General features: G+C 63.8%; 1 protein-coding gene across 2 annotated transcripts in view; it reads right to left on the reverse strand.

The window, feature by feature from the left end:
* The window catches only part of HMCN2 (hemicentin 2), a 125,663-nt gene that overhangs the window by 20,316 nt on the left and 91,489 nt on the right, over positions 1-13,858 (reverse strand). For both annotated transcript variants that reach the window (XM_081279124.1, XM_081279125.1), the window contains exons 63-82: positions 13,426-13,569; positions 13,183-13,342; positions 12,970-13,094; positions 12,399-12,582; positions 10,345-10,442; positions 9,630-9,896; positions 8,950-9,131; positions 8,430-8,511; positions 8,217-8,353; positions 7,582-7,723; positions 7,361-7,505; positions 6,905-7,032; positions 6,145-6,301; positions 5,099-5,220; positions 4,212-4,376; positions 3,071-3,178; positions 2,653-2,787; positions 2,148-2,282; positions 1,073-1,263; positions 29-242 (exon numbers count right to left, since the gene is read on the reverse strand). In XM_081279124.1, coding sequence (XP_081135250.1) covers positions 29-242; positions 1,073-1,263; positions 2,148-2,282; positions 2,653-2,787; positions 3,071-3,178; positions 4,212-4,376; positions 5,099-5,220; positions 6,145-6,301; positions 6,905-7,032; positions 7,361-7,505; positions 7,582-7,723; positions 8,217-8,353; positions 8,430-8,511; positions 8,950-9,131; positions 9,630-9,896; positions 10,345-10,442; positions 12,399-12,582; positions 12,970-13,094; positions 13,183-13,342; positions 13,426-13,569 — 3,021 coding nt within the window. The remainder of the gene's footprint in view (positions 1-28; positions 243-1,072; positions 1,264-2,147; positions 2,283-2,652; positions 2,788-3,070; positions 3,179-4,211; positions 4,377-5,098; positions 5,221-6,144; positions 6,302-6,904; positions 7,033-7,360; positions 7,506-7,581; positions 7,724-8,216; positions 8,354-8,429; positions 8,512-8,949; positions 9,132-9,629; positions 9,897-10,344; positions 10,443-12,398; positions 12,583-12,969; positions 13,095-13,182; positions 13,343-13,425; positions 13,570-13,858) is intronic.

Consider the following 13,858-nt stretch of genomic DNA (forward strand, 5'->3'; position numbering starts at 1 on the left):
GCCACTGCCCTACCACCCCCACACAGACCTGTGACGGGCCGGTCGTTGATGGTCCAGCCAAGGCGGGGGGTTGGGCTGCCACGGGCCGCACAGCGAAGCCACAGCCTGTCCCCGAGGCGCAGGCTACGGTCCCCAGGCAGGGTGGTGAAGACAGGCAGCGCCAGGATGGTGAGGTGCACTCGGCGGCGGGCCCGGCCCACGGCGTTCTCTGCTGTACAAGTGTAAGTGCCGGCGTCCTGGCCCTGTGGGCAAGAGAGGTGCCAGCCTGAAAACTGTTCCCTGGCACCGTGCCCCTGTGGACCCATCCTCTGCACGTTCCCAAGGAACATCCAGCCCAGAGAAGTGGAGTGACCTGCCCACGATCACACAGCTAGCTACCGGAGGTCCCCACCACTGTGCCCTGAACCCACTACTGCTTTCACAGGGCTGTGCTCCTTTGCCATCCAATCCTGCCGCAAGACACAAATGACAGGAACCAACTGTTCCCGTTTACTGAGCACCTACTAACTGCTGGGCTCTATGTTCAGAGCCAGACCTGCTGCACCTCATCCATACTTGAAGGACCCTGGGGCAGGCCCTACTTTTGGTGCCTTTGCAGAGAGGGCCCAGAGGCTCTGAGGGGAGGCGTTCTGGGGAGCGCCGAACAGGGTGCGGCACCTCCACTGCATGCCTAGCTCCCTGGGCCTGGCAGCCGGCACCCCATCAGCCCCCCAGCCCATTTGCAATTACAGAATGTGCTGAGTGCTGATGAGGAGGCCGTGGGGGTCCCACCCACAGCCTGGCTCAGCCCCCCACTGACCACAGGAATGGTCTACACCAAGGCCCTCCCATCCCCCTGCCCCGGGAACTGATGATGAAGGTAGGGCCAATACTGATTGTGCCTCTTAGCCATGATGTATCTTGGGACGATTAAGTGGTGTCATCAGTGGGTGGTAGCACAGGTCTCCTCCATTTCCTGGGGTAAGAGCTGCGCGGGGCTCTGTGAGAGCGTGGCACACGGGGGCTCAGCAGGAGCCTGCGGCTCCTGGATGGTGACGTCATTCCCCTCCTGCTCCTTGGCCGGGGCCCTCACCTCCGAGTTCTTCACTAGCAGCTCCCCAGAAGGCTGGACGCTGACCCTGCCCCCGGCTGCAGACAGGGGCTGGCCATCCTTCTCCCAGGTGATGTCGGGCGCAGGGCTGCCCCTGGCCACGCAGGGCAGGAGGGCATGGGAGCCCTCAGGGGCAGACAGGTCGGGGAGGCTGTTCTCGATCACGGGGGGGACTGTGGGGAGAGGGAGGTCCACTCGGGATGGGGTTGGAGCCTTGGCCTTTGGCAGGGCCCTCAGCACTCCCTATCAGCTGCCCCACCAACCTCCCATTTAGAGGACATTTAGAGGTCATGGCCGGTGGCCTGGAGGAGTGGGGCCCTGAGTGTGGGAAGCCATGCTGGGGGCCTGCTGCACCCATGCAGTGACCCAGAGCTCCGGCCCAGAGGTGAAGCAGCTTCCCTTGGGCACAGACCCTGAGGAGGGCAGCTCCAGGATCACAAGCAGAACAGTCATCGTGAGGCCCACATGAGGCCCGGGCAGGGGGAGCCATGCTGGGGCTGGGGCACGTGGCCTTAGGCTCATGTGGTGACCAACAGCCACGCGGCAGGTCACCAGGGAGAGAAGCAGGCCAGACAAAGGGGCTGGGAGGAGGCCTGGAGCCAGGGCATCTTCTGCGCTCACAGAAAAGTTGGGTCCCAACCCGCTAGGCTGCCCAAGGGACGGCCACCAGGACACCCAGAGAGCAGGCCTGCGACTAGAGCGTGACGCCCACACTGAGCCTCCTCGGCCCAGCGCCAGTCTCTGCCAGGGTCACGAAGCAACTGGTCAGGCCCAGGGAAAGGACGTGAGCTGTGCGTCTGTGCAGAGGAAGCGGTGGCTGTGGAACCAGAGTCCAATGAGAGAGGGACGGCGAGACCGTCCCAGGGCCGGGGAGGCCAGGGGCAGGAGTTTACGTCGGAAGCCATGCGGTACCACAGAGGAGATATGTCCCTGAGTCCCCCCTAGAGCCACAGGCCGTGCTGGGGTGGGTGTGCCCTGTCTGGGCCCAGAGCCGGGCAGGGGCAGGAGCTCGCAGAAGCCCCCAGGCCTTTGGCTGCCGGGGACACCCCAGGCCCACCTTGCACCACCAGCCGCGTCTTCCCCATGGCGCTGCCCACCCCGTTCTGGACGAGGCAGAAGTAGTTCCCAGCATCCTCGGGACGGGCGTGGATAATCTGCAGCTGTCCCCTGGGTAGGACCTGGGTCCTCACACCTGGATGTGACGGGAGGAAATCAGGGCCAGTGGCTGGAACAGGGGGAGCCCTGAGGAGGCAGCTTGAGTGTCGCTGACAGGTATCAACGGGGGGCCACAGGGTGGCAGATGAGCAAGGAGGCCTGGCGCGGAGCCAGCTGAGCCGGCCTTTCCTGCCACCAGCTCAGCACTGAGCTCCCAGGTGGCTCTCAGGCTGCGGTGCCAAGAGAAAGGAGGGCAGGAGCGACACCAGAGCAGGGGGTCGGGGCGTGCCTCTGGGCCGGGGGGCCTTTGTGGGACCTCTTGGCAGGGCTGAGGTGTCCTGGGGCCGAGGAGGAGGCCCAGGGTCCTGGAGAGGACGTCTTCCTCCCCTTGCTGCTGTGGGACTCACCTGTGGGGAGGCTAAGCCCCTCCTTCTGCCAGGTGACGCTCGGCCGGGGGACCCCTGAGGCCTCACAGGGCAGCAACGCCTCCTCCCCTGCCATGACCCGAACCTCGCTGGGCAGCGGCTTCACCACAGGGGACGCTGAGGAGGCACAGGGGACAGAGGTTCCTGGGGACACTGTTAACACCAGCCCCACCAGCAGGGAGCCTCTCAGGACCAGGGAGAGAAGCTGATAAAGGGAATGGGTTTCACAAAATCTCTGCAGCAAGAGCGCGTAGGCACCAGGCGCCGGCTCCACTTTCCTGAAGATTCCGGCGGGGGACTCAGATCAGGGGCAGGACCAGGCGTCCGGGACCAAGGGCCCCCCTTCACTCCTGCCCACTGCCGCCAGCTGTCCACCCGCCCCCTGCCCCGGGACCCTTACCGTGCACAGCAAGGACCACATGTTTGCGCGCCACGCCGGCAGAGTTGCGGGCAGTACAGGTGTAGCGGCCGGCATGGATGGGGAGGGCCTGCCCGATCTCCAGGGCACCTGCGGGTGGAAACGGTGCCCGGAGGGATGAAGGGATTGGGGACAGAGGTGCCCGGCCCAACTGCAACCCCTGCTCCCTTGTTAACAGCACGGGGATGAGAGGCATGGGACCTGGGTTCTAGGCCTGCCTCTGCCCCTGCCTGGGGCACCACTGCGAGCAAGTCCCTCCGCCCCCTGGGCCTGTTTCCCCATGTGCACAGTGAAGAATCAACAAGATGGTCTCTGGAAACTCACTGCCCTCCCGGAGTCTCTGGCCCAGGGTTCCACTGCTGTTCTCACCTTGCTCTGCTAAGACCCCACCTCCTCCAGGAAGCCTCCCAGGATTGCTGCCTCCCCTGTCCTCCCCACATCCCCCCTTAGCCTGGGGTCCCCAGCAAGCACTATTTTAACCTTCTCAGAATGCAGGCTGCACCCCAGCTGGTGAGCAAAGAGGTCTCTAAAGTGTCCACTGGGGACCCCTGAGGGCCTGCTGGGCAGGCAAGGGGAGCAAGGCCCGCTGGCCTCTGGACTAGCCCGTGGTCTCGCCCCAGCTGCTTGACTTTCACTGCTGGCTTGGAGCACCCACTAGTGGGAGGGGAGGGTTCTGTTGTTTCCAAACAGCTTGAAGAGCACCCTTCTAGCCAGAGGCCCCAGACTGTAGGATTTCACTAACCTACAATAAATCAAGTTATGGGGAGTCCCCATAAAGTGGCTAACTTGTTATGTCGACAAAGACGTCTAAGACGTCACCACCTACTGTCCTACCACTAGCTTGATTTCATCAAAAGGAACTTTTAATACCCCAAGATCAAGAGCACAACTTCCTAAGAAAGGCAACGCCCCCCATGGGATACAACTGGCCGTAAGGAGCTCTGGGCCACTGTCATGGACGCACCGACCTGCCCAGGAGCCTCGGGGCACCACAGAGGGGCTCCCCCTAGCGCAGGGCAGGGACTGAGGCTGGTGGGGTGAGGCTGGGGACGGGGAGCTGGACGGTGGAGCTCTCCACCCTGTTCCACCACCTGGGCTCCTTCTCTTGCTGGCCCTCACTCACCTGAAGGCAGGACGCGGTAGCCACTCCCCCTCGCCCCCAGCTGGGAGCCTGCCTTGCTCCAGGACACGACTGGGGCTGGCACGCCTGTGCTGTGGCACGTGAGGATCACAGGGGCCATCCTGGCTGCAGTGAAGTCCGTCCGGTCATCTGCGATGGTGGGTGGCACTGGAACCCAAGGAGAGGTTTGAGGCCCTGCCGAGTGCATGGGGACACACAGCCGCCAGGGCAGGGGATGATAACTGTAGACGTGACATTGCTGATGAAGGCCAGGCACTGGATGTGGGCACATCTGCTCATTTGGGAAATACCTCGGGGCATGGGAGGGTCTTGAAGAGCCTTCTGCAGAGAGCTGGCCGGGGAACTCGGGGGCTGTAGGAGAGGGGGCTTGGCAGGGCTCACTGGGCCAGACTGCAAGAGGCCAGAGACGGCCTCCAGGACACGGCATTAAACCTGAGAGCTGAAGCAAGAGCAGGTGCTGGCTGGGTAGAGGATACCACGTGTGCAAAGGTCCCAAGAAAAGGGACAAAGAACCAAGCAGCGCAAGTGGACCTCAGAGGGGGGCAGGTGGTGGGCGAGCTGAACCTGGAGGCTCGGCTGGGCCGGACCACAGGACATGTGGGCCCAGGTGAGGGCAGTGAGTAGCCGTGGAAAGAGGGACTCCAACCAGGGTGATGACAAGGACACACTGGGGTACAACATCGGGTAGGGCAGGGGCTGCCCTGCAAGCTCCCCTGGCCAGGAGCTGTGCGAAGCCGGGGTTGGGCCAGTGTGGAGAGCAGGGCCCAGGAGAGCTTCCTGGAGAGGGCCCTCTGCACCCAGAAGGGCTGGGAGTCTCCGTGTCAGGGACAGCGCCCGAGGCGTCCCCGCTCATCTGCACCCTGACTCACCCTGCACAGTCACCCGGTACAGCCTTCGGGCCTCACCCAGCTCGTTGCTCACCACACACTCAAACTGGGCTGAGTCTTGGGGGCCGGGGGCGGCGAGGAGCAGGGTGTTGGAGGGCAGGAGCCTGCCAAGGGACACACGGGGAAGGGCCCAGGGCTGCAGTGGGGCCAGCCTGGCCGACCTGCCTGGCCGTCTGCAAGTGTGAGCCTCATGACCGTCCTGCACCTGCCCCCAGCGCGACTCAAGCATCTTCTAGAAGAGGAGGTTTCAGCTGCAGGCTTGGGGGGTATCTTCACCACACCCTGTGTTTCTCTGCAGCCCTGCATGTGCTACAGGAACATCTAAATGACTTCTGTGGGCTGGGGACGTGGCTCAAGCGGTAGCGCGCTCGCCTGGCATGCGGGCGGCCCGGGTTCGATCCTCAGCACCACATACCAACAAAGATGTTGTGTCGGCCGAGAACTAAGAAATAAATATTTAAAAAATTCTCTCTCTCTCTCTCTCTCTCTCTCTCTCCTCTCTCACTCTATCTTTAAAAAAAAAATACATAAATAAATGACTTCGGTGATGACACACCCAAGTCCCCATCAGGGGGCTGAAGTGTGTTGAGCTCATTTCAGGCATGAACTCCACAGTGTCCCCGTGTCTAACAGGACAGAGTTGGTGAATCAATTGGCAAACTGACTCCTTGGACACTCCGATGGTCACTGAGTGACCAGCTCCCACTCCAGCCGCAGGTCTTGTTCTTGGTGTGTTTGCTTGGGCGGTGCTGGATTGACCCGGGGCCTCAGGCATGCTGGGCCACACTCCCGGCTGCCTCATGTTTGGTTTTGATACACCTTGGCTGTAGGTCCCAAACCCCTTGCCCCATGTCAGGCAACTCTGTCTGCTTGAGTATAAGGCCCTCCTGGGCCTCTGGGGTCTGGTCCTGGCTCAGGAAGACCCGAGCGCACACTGCCTGGCTGCTGAATGGCCCTGCTGTGTGAAATGGGCACACCCTCCCCACTGCCTGTGGCTCGGGAAGGCCCAGGTCCACCTGCGTCCTTACCGGTAGGCGCCCTGCTGCAGGCGGAAGTCCAGCTTCTGTCCATCCTTCCACCAGGCCACCAGAGGCTTGGGCGAGCCGCTGGCCTCACAGGGCAGTGAGGCCGGGCTGTGGGCAGTCAGGGTCACATTGGAGGGGCCAGGGGCGATGACTGGAGGCTCTGGGGAGAGGCAGGCGTGGGATGGGGGTCTGGGCTGCCTGAGGCTGTGCCAGAGGCCAAGCCCAGGTTTGGGGTGCTCATTACCACCTTCATCCCGCCTCCCAGGGGCAGCAGGAGAGATGGCAGGGGGACCCCCTCCAGACTCCACCAGCTGGGGATGGGCTTCTCCTCATGCCTGACCCCTCTCCTTGAGCGACTCCCCATCAGCCCCAGCCCTAGGCCAGGGCCATCTAGAGTGGTCGCCAAGGTGATGTGTTGGGTTAGGAAGAGAACTTTAATTGCAACATCTAGTTCAGTGATTCGACCTCTGGTGCATGCTTCATGGCTCACCAGAGCAGTGTGTGACGTGTGTGTCAATATAAACACGCAGCCCTCGCAGGTGCACGCTCACAACTTTTTACTATAGGTCGAGAACATGGGAGACTATGTTGGGAGACTTGGGGGCTGGGGGCGGCGAGGAGCAAGGTGTTGGAGGGCAGGAGCCTGCCGATGGACACAGGGGGAAGGGCCTGGGGCTGCAGGACAGCCGGGGGAATGCAGGACCAGAAACCCACAAGGACCGGATGCGGAAGGCAGGGAGCAGGCCCTCCCTAGTGCACCTACCCAAGACCTGGAGGTCACGGCCCTGCCGGTCAGAGCCAGCGGAGTTGGAGGCCAGGCACAGGTAGTGGCCAGCATCCTGGGTGAGGACTGGCTGGATCCTCAGAGAACCCTCGGGCAGAACTTCCAACCTGGAGCCCAGGGAGGGTTTGCGATGGAGACCCTCAAACAAGTGTGGCATTGAGGGACTACATCCCTGATTATCTCCAACAAGACCCTCCCTGCCCCAGCTTTCCCAGCAGACAGATGTGACTCAGGACTCAGAGGCTGCTACTCTTTCTGGGCAGGGCACCAGGACTGCAAGGTGACCCTCCCTAAGGGCCAAGGCTGTTCTGCATAATCCCGCCCCCCGCCACAGGTGATTGGACCAGGGATAGACACCTCACTCAGCTGGACCAATGGCTTTCTCTGCCCTGAGAGCTGGACAACTGGGGCCATGAGTGGCCTTCGATGTCCCACCTGGAGTTCCCGGGATCCAGTGGCGCGCCATCCTTCCGCCAGCTCACGGCGGGCGGGGGCATGCCACGGGCCTGGCAGGGCAGCAGGGCGGTCTGGTTCACAGAGGTGTTCACCACAGATGGTCCGGGCTGGATGGTGGGCACAGCTGGGGAGGGCACAGAGGGAGTGGCTGGGAACTCGGGGTGGCTCTACGGGGTGGGTGGGAGGCGGGGCGCACTCACTGTGGATCTCCACACGGAAGGCCACACTGGTGCTGCCCGCGTTGTTGTGAGCAGTGCAGCTGTAGTCCCCGCCGTCCGCTGTGCTCAGGGCCTGGAGCTGCAGGAACCTGCCCTCCTCGGGGAACTGCGTGTGGGCGTCCGCCTGCAGAGCCCCACCAAGGTGGGGAGGCCTCGTCAGCACGGGCGGGGCCAGGCCAGCTCTTGGCACCAGCCAGGGAGGACCCACGAGGCTGGACCGTGGCCCCTGCCCCATCCTGGCTGCAGGCCCTGACTCACTGCCCAGCTGAGGTCCTCTGAGGCACTGGGCACCTCTGGGGAGTACCTGTCCCCGGAGCTCCCACTAGATGACCTGCCACCTTAGTCCACAACTGCAAACTGGCCCCATGTGAGGGATGAGCACAGAGAGCCTCAGTTACTGGCCTTAGGTCACACAGCCACTAGGTACACCTGGAGGGACCACGGAAGAGCAAGGTGTGTGCCTCAGAAGCCCCTTCCACAAAAGGGGGATGACAACAATAACCGCAGTGGAGTCATGTGCAGAGTGGGCCTCCGTGGTGGGAACAGAATCCATTGGTTTGGGGGCTGAGGCCTGAGGGGGCAGAGGGTAGTGCCTGGGTCCCCAGCCTGGCACTCACCTGCAGCAGGATGCCGTCTCGGTGCCACTCGATCTTGGGCATGGGCTCTGCCTCCACAGAGCACTCCAGGACCAGCTGGCCAGGGGCCAGGCCAATCACAGAGCGGGGCCCGCGGGGCCCAATGACATTTGGAGGGGCTGGGGGTGCAAGAGGAAGTGAGAGGTGGGCCCTCCGTGGCAGACCCCATCCTGCCTCCACCCCTAAGACCCCTACCTTGAACCCTGACTCGGAAACTCTTCTCCACTTTTCCTGCAGGGTTCTCAGCCAGGCAGGTGTACAGCCCACCATCACTGACCTGTGGACACAGCAGGATGAGCGGCTGCCGCTGGCCCCCACTGCCCGCTGCCAAGCTGGCCTGTTTCTACTCAGCAAAGGGCCAGATCTGGGCTCCAGTCTGCAGAGGCTGCTGCCCCGCCTCCCAGCCTCCCGCTCCCCTCTGGATTTCTTATCCACCTCACTCCCACTCTGAGGATGGAACAGGCTGCTTCTCCCAGGAAGCCCCCCAACTGCACCAGCCCCGCTCTGGCCTGGATGAGGAGTTATCTGGTATCTCCTTCAGTCTGAGTTCTGCAGGGCTGGGAGCACCGAGGGCCCAGTGGGTCGTCTCCACCCTCTCAAACCCCAAGCATAGGACAGTCAGCCTTCCCTTGGCATCTGTCCACTGAACTGGGGAAGCTGCAGACCCCCTCCTCCCAGCTCCCAGCCTCATCCCACAGCGGGCAGGGACCAGCACCTGCACGGCCTCCACCCGGAGCGCCTGCCCGGCCGAGCTGTGGTTCTCCAGGGTCCGTTCGTCCTTGTGCCAGGTGATGTTGGGTGGGGGCATGCCTTGGGCGTCACACAGGAGCTCCAGGGGGGCTCCCGGGGCTAGCGACAGCTCTGCAGGCTGGCTGGAGTCTTCAATGTAGGGGGGATCTACAACACCCCAGGCTGGGTCAGCCGTGCTGCAGGCTGGGGGTCCTCTGCCCCGCACCATCCAGTGCTGAGAGCAGAGGGGGCCAGAGGCACGTGAGTGGGGGGCTGGGGGGCCTGGAAACATCAGGAGCCATAGGTCCACCTTCCTGGGCAGCTAGTTGTACTTTAGAACCCACGAGGACACAGTGCGGGGGACACAGTTGCCACACATTTTTCCAATATAGCCCAACATCAAAATTTAGGGAGGGCTCAGCCCCCAGATTTTGGTGGCTTCTGTTCTCACTTCTGCTGCCAAAGTTTGGTGGACAAGACAGTGGGACACAGCCCGGAGAACCAGACATCCGGCCTCCGAGACCCTGCCGGTGGGGCCAGCAAGATGCCCAGGCAGAGCCAAGCCCTCTGAGCCTGCAGGAGCACTGGGCTCCCCACCGCCTGTGCCGGCATCCCCAGAGTCCCTTCTCCCCCCGGCCAGAGGGCCCTGGAGGACCGAAGACCCACCCATCACGGTCAGCTGGAAGCGTCTCCTCGCCTCGCCAGCCTCGCTCACGGCCACGCAGGAGTAGGTCCCCGAGTCGCCAACCCCCACCGTCCACAGCTGCAGGCCAGGCCCCTGCTCCAGGCTCTGCGGCAGGAAGGGCTGCCCATCCTTCACCCACGACACGAGGGGCGGGGGGCTGCCCCGGGCCTCACATGGGAGGACCACCGAGGAGCCACGGGCCACCACAACATCATTCTGGAACTCCACCGGCTCCAGGATGGGGGGCTCTGTGGAGGGGGAAAGGGCAGGAACCATTTTATTCCACGATAGGCAGCCCTTGCCCAGGACCTTGACACAAACCCTCCCTAATGACCCCATGCCCGCCTCCTGGGCATTGCTCTCACCTCCAATACCCGGCTTCACCACACCAGGGAGCACCCTGAGTCCCAGAGGCAGGGCAAGGTGCCCTCCCCTGCGGTCCCCCAGCAGCCTCCCCATCCCCTGGTGGAGCTGGGCTGGCCCCTTTGCACCCCGCCGGACACTGGTGCCTGGCAGGGCCCTGGAACAGCTGGATGTCTGACCACTGCTCGTGAGACAGACGGGTGAGCAGAATCCAAGGCTGTGGACAAGTCTTGCTCAGCCTCGAAGCCCTGAGGCCAACCCTGGGCAGGGCTCGAGGGCCTTGATCCTCACTCACCAAGGTCAAGGGACCCGTGTGCCCACCCCGGTGCGTACCGAGCACCTGCAGGGTGAAGTTCCTGTCGGCCACTCCTGCCGGGCTCACGGCCACGCAAGCGAAGGTGCCGGAATCTTCCAGGTGCACCTGAGAAATCCTGACCCCCAGGCTCCCCAGGTGGGGCGGCGGGCAGGTGGGAGAGAGGTGGGGAGGGCGCTCAATCCAGACGCCCCTCCCCGTGCCAGTCTGTCTCTCAGTGCCCAGCCTCTGTGAAGACCCCTTTCCTGGCCCCCGGATAAACCTGCGCCCTGCTCTTGCTCTGCCCCGTCCCCTCTGGCCCACCCTGCCTGTGGCCAGGGCACCGTGTGCCCGACCCTGGCAGCGCTGGGGACCTACCTGGGTTGTCCCCGCCCACCGCTCCACCTTCTGCCCCTCCTCTCCCACGAGCCCCTTTCGCCCGACCTCCCCTCCCAAGCCGCTCTGGTGCAGAGATGGCTCTGGTGACCAAGCCGACCACCAGCTCGGGCCTGGCTCCTGTCGTGCAGTGGGTGTCCCTCCTGAACCCGTCTTCCCGCCTGCGCCCCTGGATCTTCTCCCCAGCCGCGCCCCTTCCCTGGGTCCTTGGGGTCGTCCTAACCCAAGCAGTGGGTGCAGCCCACTCGCTCTGGGCCGGTTGAGCCAGTCCTGGCGTCCAGTGTCACCCTACTCTGACAGTCCCCAAATGTCTGTCTCCCTGAACTCCAGATGGGAGACCAGCACTGCCGGCATCACCCTGGACATCTGAGGAGCCCTCAGCTGCCTGGTCATCGGGATCAAAGTGGAGTCACTTTGGTCAAGGCCACCCACAAAGACAAGCCGAGAAAGCTGGGTCATGAAGGAGGGCTCTCACTCGCCACCACCTGATAGTGACTGTCACAGATGCTTCACCAGGAGCACCACTGCGCCCAGAACACACTTGGGCAAGGCCAGCTGTCCAACAGGCCGGCGGGCACTGGGGCAGCCGAGTGCCCTCGTGGCCATGGATCCTGATTGGAAGCCTCACAGGCAGCCCTCATTCTCCTTGAAAGTCCCCTGCCTCGGCCTCTTCCAGCTGTTCACAGACAGGCCCTGTCACCTCCTGAGCATCTCCTCTGCTGTCACTGAGGCTGACATCCCCCAGGCACTGGGAGAGCGCTGCAGCCTGCTCCCCACAGCACCCGCTCAGAAAACAGGACTCAGCCTCCCAGGGTGGACTGAACACCCCAGGTCAGACCCAGCCCGGCGTGGGAGTCCAGCCACGCGCCTCGTCTCTTCCCGAACTCGGAACTCCACCAGCCGCTCTCCAAACACGCCCGCGACCTGCCCACGCCACGGCTCTGACCCTGGGGGGCTGCAGTGACCGTCTGCCTTCCCAGCTCTGCCCTGGGGCCCTGGCCTGCTGTCCATGCTGCAGCGAGAAGGACCCGAAAGACCCAGGCGACAGACAGCCCCAAGGGTTGATGGGAACAGGTACTTGCGCCCTGTGCTCCTGAGCACCCAGGTGCTCTTGGACCTGCTGTCCCTCTGCCTGCACCTCGTCACCCATCCTGAGCACCCTAAAATAGCACCCTCCTTGGCCCCTTCCCCTGCCCTGGCCCCCAGAGCTTGCCCTGCCTATGCCTCCCCAGAGCACACACCGCTGGTGACACGTCCTTCTGTATGCTGATGTTCTGTACCTGCCTGGCACATGACATGGAGGGACATGCCTGTGTCGTGCTCACTGCTCTGTCAGGGCCTGGAACTCTGCGTGGAACAGTAAGCACTTCACAGGGTCGTTGGATGCATGAATTGGCTCAGGCACCTTCTTCCAGGAAGCCTTCCCTGATTTTCTCCACCTGGCCAGGCTGAGTCAGGCAGGATGTGGTGCTACTGCCCACTCTGTGCCACCCCCAGCAAGCTGTCCGAGCGCTGAGGACAGAGGACCCTTCCTTTCCAGAGCTCCATCTGGGGGCGGATCCCCTCTCTCTCCTCACTATCAAATCTGTCTGTTGCTACTATTTTTATTCTAAGACCCGAGCAGAAGCATTTTAAACCAAGCTTCCTGTGCGTTTGGGGCCTGCGGCTGGCTGGCCAGTGGCTGAAGCCTGTCCCCTACCTGAGGGTGCGGCCAGAGCTGTGGAGGAGGGTGCGCTGGGAGAGCGGGAGGGGCAGGCCGTCCTTGAGCCAGCTCACGTGGATGGGCGGAGAGCCCCGGACAGGGCACGCCATGGTCACCATCTCCCCCGGCCTGCTCACCAGGGTCCCTGCGCTGCCTGCTCCCTGATCAATGGTGGGAGGAACTGGGGGAGGCAGAGGAAAGAGGGTGATGGGGGCCTGGGGAAAGGGGCTCCCAGGGCACCCAGGGGCCTGCCCAGACCTTCTGCCACCAGCAACCACTGTGTTGGGGGTTCCCAGAGCCTTTTGCACCCCCACGAGGGGTGAGCCGCTGTGGTGCACAGCCTGGCCCCAGCCCTCTCTCATCTCCCTTTATCCCCAGACTCGGCTGGACCCTGGGCTGCAGGATGAGGCCGGGAGGCCCAGGAAGGTCAGAGTGGGTGTCATCCAGACTTGAACCCAGGTCTCCCTACCGGGCCCTCCTGTCGCCCTCCAGCTGCCCCCAAGGGGGCCCCACGTTGGCCGAGCTGCTGTGGCCTGGGACCCTGGGCCTGCTCCTGCCTTGCTCCTACCCAGCACGTTCACAGTGTGCAGCCTGGCGTCCTCCCCAGCCGGGTTGTGGGCCACGCAGGTGTAGGCGCCCGAGTCCGAGGCCCTGAGGCCCTTCAGCACCAAGGAGCCGCCGTCCAGGTAGAACCTGCCGCAGGGAGGCGGGGAGGGATTGCCGAGGACAGGTGCCCGTGGGCCGGAGGCCCTGCCTCCTGGGGAGGGCACGTGGGCCTTACCGGAGGTGGGGGCCTGCGCCCTGGCCCAGCGGGCTGCCGTCCTTCAGCCAGGCCACGTCGGGAGGCGGCTGCCCCTCGGCCTCGCAGTCCAGCCGCACCTCCTGCTCCTCCAACACACTGTGCTCCTGCGCGGTGCCTGAGCTCCTTATCCGGGGAGCCACTGTGACAGGGGCAGCGTGAGGCCCGGGGCCGCGGCAGGGCTACCGTGGGGGGTATTGGAGAGGGGTGGTGGGCGCAGCCTACCCAGCACGGCCACCACGAAGTCCTTGCGAGCCTCGGCCAGGGCGTTCTCCGCCACACAGGTGTAGGTGCCAGCCTGGGCTGGCTGCAGGCCGCTCAGCTGGAGACGGCCTCCCCGAGAGACCACACCGCGCTCCACGTTGCTTTCTGCAGGGCGGAGAGGGCCGTGAGTGCCCCGCGAGCTCGTGAGCCCGTGGGGAAGCAGGCCCCCGGGCAGGGCTCCTCTTCACACGTCTCAACCTGCCTCAGCTCCTGACCGCGGTTCCTGTCAACCCCCATGTCCTTGCACAGGGACATCTCTCTCCACGGGACCCAGTGTCCAGGACCTGCTGCAGGCCCAGCTCTCACCCCACTCCCACACCTGTCCAGGCTTCTGAGCAGGTGAAGCAGCCACTCACTGACCCCACATAGGTCACTGGGCCCCGCGGGGCTCTGC

The sequence above is a fragment of the Spermophilus citellus genome (assembly GCF_964194105.1).
Source record: "Spermophilus citellus genome assembly, chromosome: 2".
Classification (NCBI taxonomy): Eukaryota; Metazoa; Chordata; class Mammalia; order Rodentia; family Sciuridae; genus Spermophilus; species Spermophilus citellus.